The sequence below is a fragment of the Diplotaxodon limnothrissa genome, linkage group LG23, assembly GCF_057381915.1.
Source record: "Diplotaxodon limnothrissa isolate DT_005_m linkage group LG23, D_limnothrissa_male_GT1.1, whole genome shotgun sequence".
NCBI lineage: Eukaryota > Metazoa > Chordata > Actinopteri > Cichliformes > Cichlidae > Diplotaxodon > Diplotaxodon limnothrissa.
In genome coordinates, this window is record NC_140617.1 from 41,274,645 (window position 1) to 41,290,612 (window position 15,968).

Consider the following 15,968-nt stretch of genomic DNA (forward strand, 5'->3'; position numbering starts at 1 on the left):
GAAGCTAATACGGGATGAAGCGAGAGGGGTTGTGGAGAAGGACTACGCGTTCAAGACGGGATCCGAACCTCTGAGGGTCCCGGACGGCGGCCAAGAGATGCTGGATAACCAGCTACTGGTGGATACGGGAGCGACGTCACATATCTTTACGAAGATCGAGAGTTTTAAGACTTTTGATGACACATTTCGACCCGAGGCTCATTGTGTAGAGTTGGCTGACGGGAGGCGGAGCAGAGGAGCTGCAAAGCGGCGTGGAGATGCTGAGATAAGTATGATTGACAGTAAAGGACGCAGTCACAAGGTAACATTGAAACAAGCACTCTACATTCCATCGTTTCCACAGGACATTTTTTCAGTAAAAGCAGCTACTAGTAACGGAGCCACTGTGGTTTTCAAACACGGGGACAGTTTTCTTAAACATGTTGATGGAACAAAATTCCCTATATATGAACATGAGAGACTGTTCTTTATAAACACTGTGCAAGAGTTTGAAGAGAAATGTAATGGATGTTTTGATATGCAAACGTGGCATGAAATTCTAGGACACTGTAATTATGAGGATGTTCAAAATCTGCAAAATGTCGTTGATGGAATGGAAATTAAGGGTAAAATCAACAAAAATATGCAATGTGAAACCTGTATACAAGGGAAGTTCATTCAAACTAGGAATCGAGAACCAGATGAAAAGGCCAGGGCAGCATTAGAGTTGGTACATACGGACTTAGCTGGTCCGATTACGCCGAACTCTAAAGAAGGGTTTAAGTATGTTCTGTCGTTTGTTGATGATTATTCAGGTGCAACATTTGTATATAATCTGAAACACAAAAGTGATACAACTCAAGCAACTGAAAGATTTATTGCAGAGATGGCGTCATATGGGAAAATCAAGTGCATTCGTTCTGATAATGGAACTGAATTTACAAGCAGACAGTTCAGAGATTTATTAAGTAGACATGGCATTAGGCAGGAAACTTCGGCGCCATATTCGCCTCATCAAAACGGAACAGCAGAGAGGAACTGGCGTACACTTTTCGACATGGCGAGATGCATGTTAGTTGAGAGCGAATTGCCAAAGTCTTTATGGCCATATGCAGTACAAACCGCGGGAGTGATTCGGAACCGATGTTTTAACAAACGTACAGGTCAGACAGCGTATAAGATGTTAACTGGAAAAAGACCTGATCTTTCTAGAATGAAAAAATTTGGATCATTGTGCTATGCTTATAAACAAAATAGGGGAAAGCTGGATCCAAGATGTGATAAAGGTGTTTTCTTGGGATATGACAAAAATAGTCCAGCATATTTGATCCATTTCCCAAAGACCGGGAAGGTTGAGAAGCACAGATTGATAAAAATACTAAATCCCACGACAATGGATCAACAAACACAGAGTGATCAGATGTATGAAGATGAGGTTTATGAATCCAGAAAAGATGGTGAACCCAAACAGACGAAGGATGAGGATATTCCAGATGGTAGTGAAAGCAGTCAAACTGAGTCCGAGGTTAAAACTGATGATAAAGTAGATGCTGGAGCTACACGTTATCCATCCAGAATTAGAAAGAGACCTGATTATTTGAGTGATTATATCACGGATGTGAAAGAGTGTGAAAATGAACAGATGCAAATCAGTGTTGATTATTGCTACAGATTGTTGTGTGAAATACCCACATCATTTAGTGAAGCTATTGTGTCAAGTGAGTCAAAAGAATGGGAAAGGGCGATGAATGAAGAAATTCAATCCCTTAAGGAGAATGACACATTTACTTTAACCACTTTACCAGAGGGTAAGAAAGCAGTGGGGGGTAAATGGGTCTATGCCGTTAAAAAGAACTCAGACAGATATAAAGCTCGATTTGTGGCTAAAGGGTTTAGTCAAACAAAAGGAGTTGATTATGAGGAGACTTTTTCACCGACTGCTAACTTATCGAGTGTGAGAGTTTTGATGCAGAAAGTGATTCAAGATGATATGTTGGTTCACCAGATGGATGTCAAAACCGCCTATCTACACGCACCAATAAATGAAGAAATATATATATACAACAACCAGAAGGTTTTGAGACAGAATCAAGTGAGACTAATAAACTGGTGTACAGACTAAAGAAATCACTTTATGGGCTGAAGCAATCAGGTCGTAACTGGAATCAAACCTTACATGACTATTTAAGCAGTTGTGGATTTAGACAAAATATTGCTGATCATTGTGTGTATTCAAAAGAGACTGAAAGTGAAAAGGTAATCATCATAGTGTGGGTGGATGATTTACTCATTGCAGCTAACAATGAAAATGTGCTTTCAGGCGTGAAAGAAATGCTCTCTTCTAAATTCCAAATGAAAGATCTGGGGAAACTTAACCATTTCCTAGGAATAGATTTTCTTCAAGAAAAAGAATGTGTCCAAATGTCACAGAAAATATATATTGAGAACATTTTAGAGAGATTTAACATGCAAAACTGTAAGCCAAGGTTAACACCTTGTGAACAGAAATGGGCTCATTCTGATAAATCCGAGACATTACCAGATGTGAGGAGATATCGTGAAGCGGTAGGTTGTCTTATTTATCTGAGCTATTGTACGCGACCTGATTTATGCTATGTTGTCAGCAAACTGTCACAACATTTCAATGCGCCAACTGCTGATGATTGGACAGCAGTGAAACATGTTTTGAGGTATTTAAAAGGTAGTCGAGGAAAAGAACTGTGTTTTAGGAAATGTTCAAGTGGAAAACTAGGTCTACAAGCATACAGTGATGCAGATTGGGCATCCGATGTTTCTGATAGACGCAGTATGACAGGTTATTGTGTAAGCCTAAATGAAAATGGTCCTTTGATATCATGGAAAACCAAAAAGCAGACAACTACAGCATTATCAACTTGTGAAGCCGAATACATGGCATTAGCAGCAACAATTCAGGAATGTATGTATTTGACTTATTTGATTCAAGATCTTGATGAGTTTAAGTATGAAACACCTATGATATTGGAGGACAATCAGGGAACAATCGCTTTGTCAAAAAATCCAGTGAACAGACAAAGATGTAAACACATTGATGTGAAATATCATTTTATAAGGTCAGCTGTACATGAAAGGAAAGTGCTCATTGATTACTGTCCAACTGAGTCAATGGTAGCAGATATGATGACGAAACCAGTTTCAAAGTCTAAGCTAGAAAAATTCTCTGTATTTGTGTTTGGAATGTAAGATGTTTTTTTGGAGGATTGTTCTTCCCAACCTGTGTACAAGTGGGGGTGTTGGATTGTGTGTCCACAGGTGTTTGTACTTTGCATCGTAATAAAATGACGGTAAAAGGCCCCGCCCATAACCTATCCATGTCTTACCATGCAACGACTCTGTGAGTGGACTGGAGAAGGGTTGTGGTAGAGTCCTCCGTCAGGAATGAGATATGTGTGCCAACCTTTTATTCTTCCTTACAATTATTATGCCATAATGTTGTAAGGAGCCGCTCTGCTAACACAAACACTAAATCCTCCTTCTCTTGTGCTGTTTTGTAGCAGTGTATACAACTGAGACTGTCACCTGTCTGTCTGTCCTGCACTCTCTCTCTCTCTCTTTCTCTCTGATTGTGGAATAAAAGTATGAACATGTATTTATAAGTTACACTTGTGTTTGAATCCTGCAGCTTATCACACATTTGATTTCCATGTGTGACAACTGCAAGTGTCCAGAGTGAGGACAGACTGAGGGAGCCACTGCTGCACATCACCTGTGAGGCTTTGCACCCCTGATGATCCACCAGGACAAACTCAGCAGTGTGTGAGGAAGAGGAGGAGGAAGATCCAGCAGCAGCTGACAGATGGAGAGAATAGACAGACTGTTCCCTGTTTGTGAAGGACTGCTAGGAAAGTTAAAAATAACTAATTGCCTGTCCTGAATCAGTCTCATTAGGTAATGTTCAAAATATTTTATCATTTCAGTGTTTTCAGTGTGGGAGAAAGTACTCAGGGCCTTCAAGTTACATACTATGAAAGACAGCAACAAGTTTAATATTCAGAAATCTAAAGTATGTATCAGCAGCAGAATGGACCTAAAAATAAATGCTTGTTTCAGCTCTATGAAGCTTTGAGTATTTTGGATTAGTAGCACTGCTGTGTTTGTTGCATCATATTGCCGTAATTGTTTATATGCTTTATATATTCTGAGGTAAGTTGATCGGGTCTCGAACCAGCGACTTTCTTCTTACAAAACGAACGCCCAACTCTTGAGCCACGATCGCCCCGTTTAAGGCTCTGATATCTATTCTGTATGACTTAAAGCAGTTATGACATGGTCTGATTTTCTCACCCAATACAGGAACATTTAATATATCAGTTTACTCTTTATTCTGTCAGAAATAGTTATCAGAGCTCGTACACTTTCTTTTTACACATATACGTAAGCATTGAGCCAAATTTAGTAATGCCAACATATTAAAAGAACAATATTTGTCTCTTATGTCTCAGCTATCTTTTACGGTGTGGTCTGCTGGGGCGGCAACATCTCTGCTGCAACAGGAAGAAACTGAACAGGCTGATTCGAAGGGCCAGCTCTGTTGTAGGATGCCCTCTGGACTCAGTGGAGGTGGTGAGTGACAGGAGAATGTTTGAATGGTTAAGCTTTCATCCCTGTTGGACAACATCTCCCACTCCATGCAGGAGAATCTGACAGCTCCTTCAGTGGCAGGCTGCGGCACCCACGGAGAGGTTTCGCAGGTCTTTCCTCCCCACTGCTATCAGACTCTACAACAAAGACTTTTGCAGCTGATCAAGCCCACACGTGCAATAAGACTGCTATAAGTGCAATTCTTTTTCTGACAAAGTTGTACTTTTGTATTTTCTTACTCAGCCGTATATAGCATTTGTATTCTATTGTGTTCTATTGTATATATTATTCTATTTCATTATTTTGTTATAGTTTTATCTTATCTTATCTTATTGTATATAGTATTTTATTTTATTTTATTCCATTCCAGTGTTTTCTAATTTCTGCTACATAACTTTGCACTTTTGCTGTAACGAAACAAATTTCCCACCTGTGGGACTAATAAATAGAATAGAATAGAATAGAATTCAACTTTATTGTCATTGCACATGCACAGGTACAGGGCAACGAAATGCAGTTTACATCCATCCAGAATTGCTTTAGTGATATAGATATATTACAATATATATTAGCAATAATATAGATATGTAAGTATATTACAGAAATGGGTCTATTATGGTATGTTATAATGTACATGGTATGAAGTATGTTGTGAATATTCTATAACTATAAGTATGTACAGGCTGTAGTGAGTACAAGCTATGTACAGGATATGAACAGGATATAAATATGAAAAACTATACAGAATATGAAATAAATAACTTTACAGAATCTGGGATATACAGCTATACAGAAATGGGAACTATGCAAGTTGTAAACAGTTGTAGGATTAAAAATTATCGTATGTACAGAATGATTATTTACACAGAGCTATACAGTAGTGCAGTTAAGATAAGTGAGGGTGTGGATAATTTCTACAGAGGCTATATAAAGTGCTAGTGGTTGTGAGTGGTGGTTCAGTCCATGTTATTATTGTGTGTTTGAGGGTACAGTTGTCCATTGTGGGTGTGTGTATGTTCAGTCCATGTGTTAACGTGGGTCAGATGTCAGGAGGCAGAGTTCAGGAGTCTGACAGCTGTGGGGAAGAAGCTGTTCTGGTACCTGGTGGTCTTAGTCCGGAGGCTCCTGTAGCGCCTCCCAGAGGGCAGGAGGGTGAAGAGTCCATGTGATGGGTGACTGGGGTCTTTGATGATTTTCCCAGCCCTTTTCAGACACCGCTTCCTGTAGATATCCTTTATGGCAGGAAGTGGTGCTCCGGCGATGCGCTGGGCAGTTTTCACGACCCTCTGCAACGCCTTCCGGTCCGAGGCAGAGCAGTTCCCGTACCAGACTGTTATACAGTTGGTCAGGATGCTCTCGATGGTGCAGCGATAGAAGTTCACCAGGATGTCTGAGGACAGGTGGTTCTTCCTCAGAGTCCTCAAGAAGAAGAGGCGCTGGTGAGCCTTCTTGACCAGCTTGGAGCAGTTGGTCGTCCAGGTGAGATCCTCGGAGATGTGGACTCCCAGGAACTTGAAGCTGCTCACACGCTCCACAGCCGTCCCCTTAATGTGGATGGGTGGATGTGGGTCAGCATTCCTCCTGTAGTCCACGATGAGCTCCTTGGTCTTCTCGGTGTTAAGCAGCAGGTTGTTTCTGTCGCACCACTCAGCCAGACGATTCACCTCCTCCCTGTAGGCAGCCTCATCGTTGTCACTGATGAGGCCAATCACCGTGGTGTCATCTGCAAACTTAATGATGGTGTTGGAACCATCAGCCGGTCTGCAGTCGTGGGTGAAGAGGGAGTAGAGGAAAGGGCTCATCACACAGCCTTGTGGTACACCGGTGTTCATTGTGATGGTAGATGAGCAGCGGTTATCCAGCCGGACATGTTGGGGGCGGTTAGTCAGGAAGTCCAGTAACCATTTGCAGATGAGGGAACTGATGCCCAGGTCTGTCAGTTTCCTGACAAGATAAGATAAGATAAGATAAGATCTTATATATAATACATCTACATATACACTGTCAAAGATACTGGTCTTTGAGTGAAGATTTAAGTTGATAGGAAATATAAATAACTTCAACTTGAATCTTTACTGAATCTCAGTATTTGTCAGAGTTCATGTTCACTGCTGTAATAACTAGGGCTGGGTATCGTCACTGATTTCTAGAATCGATTCAATTCCGATTCACAAGGTCCCGAATCGATTCGATCCACGATTCGATTTAATTCGATTCGATTCGATTTAAATCTGGGAAATTTTGACAGTCAGAAATATAATTCAGATCAGTACATTTACATATTTTTGTATCAATAAAAAGGAAGCTGACACACGCAAGACTTTATCAAAGGTGTGAGCGTCACAGCAGATGCCTTTGTGTCAAAGCAGCTGAAGATAAAACACAGAAAAACATGAAGGTGATTTTCCTGGCCTGGGATTTTATAAAAATATTCTGCAGTACATCAAAAACGAAAGAAAACCATTAATCAACATATGAACATTACCTCTGACGTTACAGCGGTTTTATTAGAGACACGGTTAAGCGTTTTGCATTTTGAATAATTTTAAAAAGTTTAAATTTGTTCAGTATTGAACAGCAGAAATGAGGTTTTCTTTTCGGAAGAATGTAAAAGGGAAAAAAACAGCGGCCGACAGCGCTGTAAGCAACAGTAGACTTGTGCGTAACAAGCAAGCGAATAATGAAGAAAGGGAAACTGTTCGAGAGAGAGAGAGAGAGAGAGAGAGAGAGAGAGAGAGAGAGCTGTGCATCGTGTTGGAAGCAAAACAGTAAAAGTCAGAGTGAATTCATGACAATGTTTATGTGAAGCTTCTTTTGCTGCTGGTTCGGTCAATATTGTTTGGAGAGACATCAAACTAACAGCTTTAGAATCAGCGCATAAAGGGCGTGAACACAAAGCGCGGACCCGCCGACAGATCAGAATCAGCGAGCTGTCGGCTTTCAGCCCGGACCGTGAGAAAGGCGACATCTAACTGATTCTGATCCGCGGGTCGCGCTGTCTGTTTAAGTCTATGTGCAGAATCCGTGTACCTGCTCTCATTTACTGTCTTAACTGTTTGGTGGTTCTTGAAATTTTGTGATCTTTCACCAGAGATTCTGGCATTTCGGGCAAAATAAATTTATATTAAAAAATCGATTCAGGATTTTAATGAATCGATTTTACGTTATCCAAGCCAGAATCGATTTTAATCGATGAATCGATTATAAAAACCCACCCCTAGTAATAACTAATAATGATATAATTGATTAAATATAATAATAACTTTAATATTGGCCAATAAAAAAATACTACTATATTGGAACATAGTGAAGACCAATTATTTAAGAGAATAAAGAGAGGTTAGTTTATTTTGGAGACAAGCTCCACTTATTAAGAAACTTTTAAAAAAGGCAGGAACGCTCTTTAGAGGTTTGTGGGTGGCTCTTAAAAGAGCCGTTGTGGGGAAGTCACTGGGACTTCAAATAGGCTATTCTTTTGGCTGCCAAGACACTGCTCCCTCCGCCAAGAAGTGGGCCATGAACTTCTCCCTCACCGGGACAACCTCTCTGGAGAAAATGTTGGCTGCTACACGACCCAGGCCTTGCAACGGCCAGAATTAAACCAGGTCTAAATAAAACAAAAAAAAAAGGACTTTATAAGATAGACCTTTGAGTTAAGGCTGGGCGATATGGCCTAAAATCCATATCACGGTATAATTTGAAGCATGTGCGGTAACGATATATATCGCAATATATTCTTTTTACTGTATAATGTATTTTGCACACTTTAAGGCACACTTACAATCCCTTAATTTTCTCAAACATCGACAGTGTGCTTTATGTATGAATTCTGGGTGTGCTTACTGACGTCGAACCGATTTTATGTGGTACACGGCGCGCAGAAATCTGTCAAAAATGTTTTAGTACGACTTTGGTAAACTATGAAGGCACACCACTTGATGGATTATTGGAGCATTACGGCTGCCGTAGTCAGGAGCCTCGCGGAGTAATCTGGGTCCTAAACTCCAGCAGGTCCCAAAGTCAAACGAAAACTGCAGCATCACTGAGAGTTAAAACTGTCTAAATTCTTTCATCTTTAATAAAAATGATCGGCGTTGCTGCTTTACCAGGTGTAACAATTAAACGTAACATCCAGACATCCATGAAATCAGAACTTATTAAATTCAACGGAGTTAGAAGTTAGCAGGAAGTTAGCTCGCTAGTTTCCACCTAAACAGATATACCATGTTCTGACAGATTTCTGTGTGAATGTGTGCGTAAATGGGTGGATGACTGGATGTAAAGCGCTTTGGGGTCCTTAGGGACTAGTAAAGCGCTATACAAATACAGGCCATTTACCATTTTTGAAAAATTGAAAACGTACAGCTCTGCTAATGATGTGCTACGTAACCACTAGCAAAACAGCTACGTTAGCATAACATTAGCACATTGAAGCTGAAGGATGAACACTAACTTCTTACCACTCGATAAAAGTTAACGTGAGGAGTTCTGGTGGTTAGGGACAAATGCAGTTCCATGGCAGAATGCTATAAACAGACCAAACTTCAGTCAGGAGAACAACTGAGATGATCCATCCACAATATGAGGTTAGTGATTAATATACTGCAACAACATGGGAATAGAGCAGCTGCGAGAGAATTCAGCACTAATGAATCAATGGTAGGGAAGTGGAGGAAGCGCATTTTTTGGCTTTCCCCATATTCCAAAAGTGCTTGTCTCTTTGCTATTACTGTCGCCCGGCATAAGTGGCTGATGATGTTGTTTGCAGCTGCTGCAACGCTTTCGACCAAAACGTGGAATAGACCTTTTGTTACGTTGTGACTTTGATTGCAGTTCGTTACCTGTTAAACTCTCAGCTTTCCATCAGCAGGTCCTTCTCTACTGGAAATTAATCTATAAACATAACTTTACTCCTCACAATACCCCTATATGGAACAACAGGTATATCCGTTTGTGTAGGAAATCTGTGTACGTGGATGAATGGAGATCTAAAGGGATTTGGGCTGTAGCTCATTTTATGGATGATAATGGGGTCTTATTAAAACATGAGACGTTTTGTGAGAAATTTGATGTAAGATGTACTGTTAAGAGATATAAATCCCTAGTGAAAGCCATCCCAGTCCCTTTGAGATCAATGATAAAACAAGATATTGTGCACTCTAAAATTTCTCCTGGACTGAGGCAGCTCTGCTGAATTTGGTGACAGCAGGTTTACAAACAAAGTGATCAGAAATATTTTGATCAACGACATTTGCCCTAATCCGGTTAAAAGAAATTATATCCTTAAAGAATTTGAGACCATGGAGGTTAAGGCGATAAGAAAAAAGTATATCTCACTTCCTCTTTCCCCTAAAGTAAAAGAGGTTCACTTTAAAATCATTAATGAGGTTTATCCAACCAATGAATTCTTAAGACGGAAATTTAACTTAGATGTGAACGCCTGCACATTTTGTGAAAATGATATTGAAAGTCTGGATCACTTGTTTTTCAACTGTGAATCAGTGCACTCCTTCTGGACTGACACACTGGCGTGCACAGATAGAGACGAGGTGGTGCTGAAGCACTTGCCCTTTTGCCCTCAGTCCAAAAAAGTGCCCTTTTGAAAGACGTGATTTTTTTTTTTTTTTTTTAAAGCTGCGCGATTTAAAAAGGTGTGAAAATAATGGCTTGATTTGTGCCCCTTCTTCAAAGACACCCGAACCCTGTCGCTTTTTCACTGTCACCGTGTCACGTGAACACGCTTGCAGTTCATTTGTTGTGAGGCGTGTAGCAGCGGCATGACATAGGAGTACTTGGAGTAGGCATAGTAGGCTAACTATAGCGACTGGGAGCCACGGCGGACAACACGGCAGCTCTTTCCCTTCCCAACCAGTCAGGTAACCCATGAATTGAGTGAAATTATTCTGTTTGCCCTCTAAGACCAACCTGCAATTGTTTTGTTGTGAAGTAGCCTGTCAGAAACTGCACATGACAAACTTTGCCAGCTTGCCCCCTCCATCCATCCATATGGATAAACAAAAAAACGACACATTTAAAATGTAACCTAAACCATTTAGGCAACCCCACTCTCCATCAATTCCGACCTTTTTGCATACACTATTGAAAATATCACGTTATGCTATAGGCTACATGCCATTAGGCAGAGGGCTCTTTTGAGCCCATTTTTCGTTACAAATTTTAGGATGATCTCACGGAAATCTGTGAATAAATACAAAGTTTTCAAACTGAAGTCAGTGACGGGAAGACATCACACTTTTTAGAGATGGAACTGCAGAAAAACCTAAAACCTTGACATGATTATGAATAATAGAATTATGGACGTTTCTCCGTTTTTGTGGATTAGCCTTTCCATAACTAACGTCAACTACTGTCCTACTTTGGTAAGATTGAAATTAATGTCTTTGACTGTCTTTAGTAGGTGTCTCCTGTGAGAAAGTTAGAACACCGTCCAACTGTCTAAAGATGCAGTCTTTAGCCTAACTGGTTGTTACTGACTCAGCGATGCTCGCAGACATTTACGCACTGTGTTGTGACCTGATTGTGACAGAACAGTGACGTTGTTATTGGTAGTTTGAAGGGTACGGTGTTGGGGGTGGTGCATGTTAAAAGTTTTGAGAAGCACTGGTTAGACATGTTAATTTTTTTTGGTGTAACATATTGGCAACATTAACACATTAATTTGCTAAAGGAAAAATAGGCAGTTCCCAATTGCCTGTGAAAACGACCATTCTGCCCTGTTCTTGTAATGACCACAGTCAGTCTTATTCGTTCTCATACATTTTGGTCTATTTATTTACTAATTTCAGCAAGCATAATGCCTAGGAAAGAGAGGCTGAGAAAGGAGAAAGAAAGGGATCTACAACAGGCAGCCCAGGGAAGCAGTTCTCTGCTCTCCTGGATGAAAGCAAAGGAAAATGAAGATGAAAGGTCAGAGTCAAGGGCAGAGTCAGGTTCTATTTTAATGTTTTAATGTAACCTGCTCCTTGCAGTTAATTCTATTGAAAAATCTTAAAAGCTGTTCACACTTAGTTTTTAATGAACTTAATCAGCAGGCATTGAGCTAACTATTATTTTGTACCTACGAAAGTTATTTCTATGTTACAAGACTTGCAGTATGGGTTATTATTAAAACTATCTGTTTAAGCTTATTATTATGATAAATAATAATACTATTATTATTATTATTGTTCCATTGTAGTCAGTCACAGCAGGGAAGCAGCTCTATGCCATCTACCAGCATAGCAGAAGAGGGAGATATAGAAACAGATGAAGCCGCGACCAATGCAGCAACAGGTTCAGTTAGGCCTACAGACACTGATGTAGTGCTCTCTGAAGACCACAATGAGGAAGAACAGATCGATCACATAATGTCAAAGTTAGCAGCTTTACAATACCCAACAGATCCAACACACATCCATACATTTAAAATAAAGCGCAATGACAGATACGTTTCAATGTGCTGCAATGTGGGCCCATGTCAGCCTGATATACCTTACCCAAAAACTGAGGGGAGATCATTCCAGAAACAGTGGTTTTCTGCTAATGTGTGGCTGGAATACTCACCCACTGCTAATTCAATGCATTGTTTTAGTTGTCGGCTTTTCCTCTCGGATGAAAAATATAAAAGCAGAACAGCCTGGACAACTGATGGCATCAGAAAGTGGAGTACTGCTCTTGAAAAAATCAAACAACACTCCAGCGCAGAGATGCACATGACAAGCATGGTTAGATGGATCAATTTCCAGAAAAAGGCCCTTCAGTCTGCATTTGATGTTTCAGACGTAAAAGGGGTGGAAGTTAGAGAGCGAGAGAGGCAGACAAACAAAGAAATCCTGACAAGATTAATTGACCTAACAGTGTATCTTGCACGTCAGGGACAAGCATTCCGAGGTCATGATGAGAGTGAGTCCAGTGATAACCGTGGCAATTTTCATGAATTAGTCAATGTATTTTCCCGCTACGATAGTGTGCTGAAAATGCATTTGGAAAAAATTGCCACAGTTAAAGCCACCAAGACAAGGCCCCAGGTGTCACTGCTTTCCAACAGAAGTCAAAATGACATCATTGCAGCACTAGGAACTTACATCAGGAAGGAGATACAACGTGAAATAAAAGAGGCTGAAATGTATTCCATTCTACTTGATGAAACCTCTGATGTTTCACACAAAGAGCAAGTGTCATTTGTTGTGCGATATTTTCATCATATGCAAATAAAGGAGAGATTCATCGAAGTGTGCAATGTTGATACAACTACAGGCCAGGAGCTGGAGAATACAGTGTTCTTGCTTCTGCAAAAGAATGGCCTAGAGATGAAGAACATGTATGGTCAAGGCTATGATGGAGCAGCCAACATGAGTGGCATGTATAAAGGTCTCCAAGCTAGAATCCGTGCACACAATGAGAAGGCCCTCTATGTGCACTGCAAAGCCCATTGCCTCAATTTGGTACTAGTGGAGGCATCAAAGTCCAGCAAGCATTTTGTGACATTTTTCAACTTGGTGGAGAAATTGTATGCCTTTTGCTCAGGCTCCCCAAAGCGTCATGCTGCCTTGGTCAAATTTCAGGAGTCTCTCTTTCCTGGACAACGTGTTATGGAGCTCCAGCAGCTGTCAGATACTCGATGGGCTTGCAGGGAAAAAGCACTGAAGGCACTTCAGAGAAATTTGAAAGCCATTTTGATGCTCCTTGATGACATCAGTGACAGTGACCCACCTAACCTGGCCCAAGGTGATGCTCAGATGTACAGAAATGCCATTGATTTTATGTTCATTCTCTGCATGGAAATCACCACACCAGTATTCGAAGTCACTGCTTTGGCATCAGATTCTCTGCAGGAAGAAGGGTTGGACCATTCCACTGCCTACAAGGTAATTGATGGTGTGCTTCACACATTGCAAACCATGAGGTCTGAGGAGAAATTTGGAGAGATATTTAGATGTGCATCAGAGAAGGCAGAGAGTTTCAACATTCCAGTACCTACCGTGGTGCCTGGTCAGGAGAGAAAGCGGAAAGTTCCAGTGCGTTTCCAACACAGCACCACAGTGTCTCAAGTAGGTGCTCAGTTTGAGTCAGTGGAGGCATATTTCAGGAGTGGTGTATATTTCACCTTTCTGGACATCATGACTGGGGAACTGAACAGGAGGTTCAAAGGGGACAATACTGGAAGCCCAACGGCCAGAATCATTCAGTCCTTCCAGCCCTTAACTGTGCATGCTAACTGGGTAGGCCCACCAAACCCAGAAGCCATTGAAGCTGTCCACATCCTCTGTGAATTCTATGGAGAAGATGAGGACCAGCTCAAAACAGAATTAAAGGTCTTCCACTCCAGCTTTAGTTCAAAAGACCTCAGAGAAATATTTCTGATACTGAGGGAAAACAATGGCCAGCTGATCTTTCCTGCCTTTGTCAAAATGATTCAGATCTACGCAACACTACCAGTGACAACTGCGACAGTTGAAAGATCTTTTTCAAAGCTAAAAATAATCAAAAATAAACTAAGAAGTTTGTGTGGAGAAGAAAGGTTGTCTGATCTCCTCTTGTTGGCCATTGAGAAAGATGTGGAGATCAATTACAACGAGGTCATCAACATCTACAAAGACATGGCACCAAGAAGGATGCTTCTTTAGAGCAGTACACTCCATTTAATGGACACTTGAGAATATGTATGTATATAGTTTAGAGTTGGATACAGATTTTATCTTTTTGTGGTGTGATTTTTGATTTTTAGAGAATGTTTTGAAATAAAAGTCAAATTGCATTTAACCTGTGCGATTTTTTTATTATAGAAAGAAAAGGTTTTCCACATATGCAAAAAGTGCCCTTTTTTCCCCCTGGAGCACTTGCCCCCCAAAATGTCTGTGCACGCCACTGATAATAATATTTATAAACCTACCTGGCCAGCTGTCCAGTGATTAATTGCATAAGTACATGGAGGCAGGACCTCACAGCAGAAGCATACTTCTTAATATGTTATACATTATTATATGTATATTATATTTATTTTTCATCTATTGTATTTACAAACAGCAAGAAGTTACAAGCAAAGAAAGACCACACCATGGCACATGCTTAAATATCGAAAGTTTATTGATCAAATTTATTTATTAAAAAAATAGACATAATTTTTTCACCCAAAAAATACATGTTCAAAGCAACACGAGGTGGACCAATATCAGACAGAATTGTGAACTCAACTCTGTAGAGTAGGCAGTCATGAAGCAGTATTCCATGTTTGGCACTGATCACCACCTGCACTCATGTATATATCTTTCTACGTAGCACTTTTAATTCTTATTCTCATGTATATATCTCATGTATATCTCATGCATATATCTTTCTACGTAGCACTTTTAATTCTTATTCTTACTTTTATTTTTTTCATGTCTACTTAATCGCAATTTATGACAGTATGTTTGCACTGAAGCACCGCAGCAATTTCCTAATGTTGTAAACCTGCTCAACATTTGGCAATAAAACCCTTTCTGATTCTGATTCTGAGTACACTTTAATTTGTAAATTCAAGCTGTTCTTCATATTTTTGGCCACCAGATGTCACCAGAGATGACTGTGTTGAAAAGCTTCGGCATCAATAAGCCAGTATTGAAATATAATGTTTTTTCTGCTACATTTACAAAACAAGTTTTCCCGGTAGCCGAGTTTTAATCTTAGCTAGCTAGGACTCAATGGGCCATCTTTCAAGATTTATATCTTGTGTGTATGTGTGTAAGCCACCGCAGATGAACTGGGGAAAAATATAATTAAAAGCTGTACTTTTTTTTTTTTTCAAATATTAAACTTTATTAAGAAACAGTATACAGAACATGTATACAATCAGAACAAAATTAACATATGCCAGGGGGTGTAATACAAAGAATTACAAACATTCAAATAATTTGTAATTACTACAAATAGTAATAGTTTTCATAGCCTTTTTGTTAAGTGATCCACTAATCAATTTTATGTAACATAAAACATCATTATAGTAATGTTTAAAATTAGGTTTTTTGTTACTGTATTTGCATTTGTGAAAATAAAATTTAGCTAAGATAACTAACAAGTTTATTATAAAGTAAACATCTTCTTTTTTTTGCCTTCGAAAGAAACAAAATACAACATTTTCCCATTTCACAGTAAAGTCTTTATAGAGATGTCCAGCAATGAATCTACTGAAGTCTTTCCAAAATGTTCTAGCGTATGAACAGATCCAGAAGAGGTGTTGCACAGTCTCAGGATGGCTTCCACAAAATCCACAGTTCACATTTATGTCCCTTTTGAACTTCGTCATGTAATGATTAGCAGGATAAAATTTATGCAGTATTTTAAATGAGACTTTCTTCACTTTATTCGTTACCAGATACTTGTTAGGAATT

At 39.8% G+C, this 15,968-nt stretch overlaps 1 protein-coding gene across 1 annotated transcript; it reads left to right on the top strand.

Annotated features, from left to right (window-relative positions):
- The first annotated feature begins 11,809 nt into the window (after positions 1 to 11,809).
- Positions 11,810 to 14,225, top strand: LOC146608688 (uncharacterized). Its single transcript, XM_085348022.1, has 3 exons — positions 11,810 to 12,246; positions 13,576 to 13,590; positions 13,840 to 14,225. Exons 1-3 carry the CDS (start codon positions 11,823 to 11,825, stop codon positions 14,223 to 14,225), a joined length of 825 nt encoding a protein of 274 aa, XP_085204148.1. The 5' UTR covers positions 11,810 to 11,822.
- The last annotated feature ends 1,743 nt before the right edge of the window (positions 14,226 to 15,968 follow it).

Excerpts from the sequence above, each read along its gene's own strand:
- LOC146608688 (XM_085348022.1), top strand. The coding sequence starts at position 11,823 with ATGCCATCTACCAGCATAGCAGAAGAGGGAGATATAGAAACAGATGAA.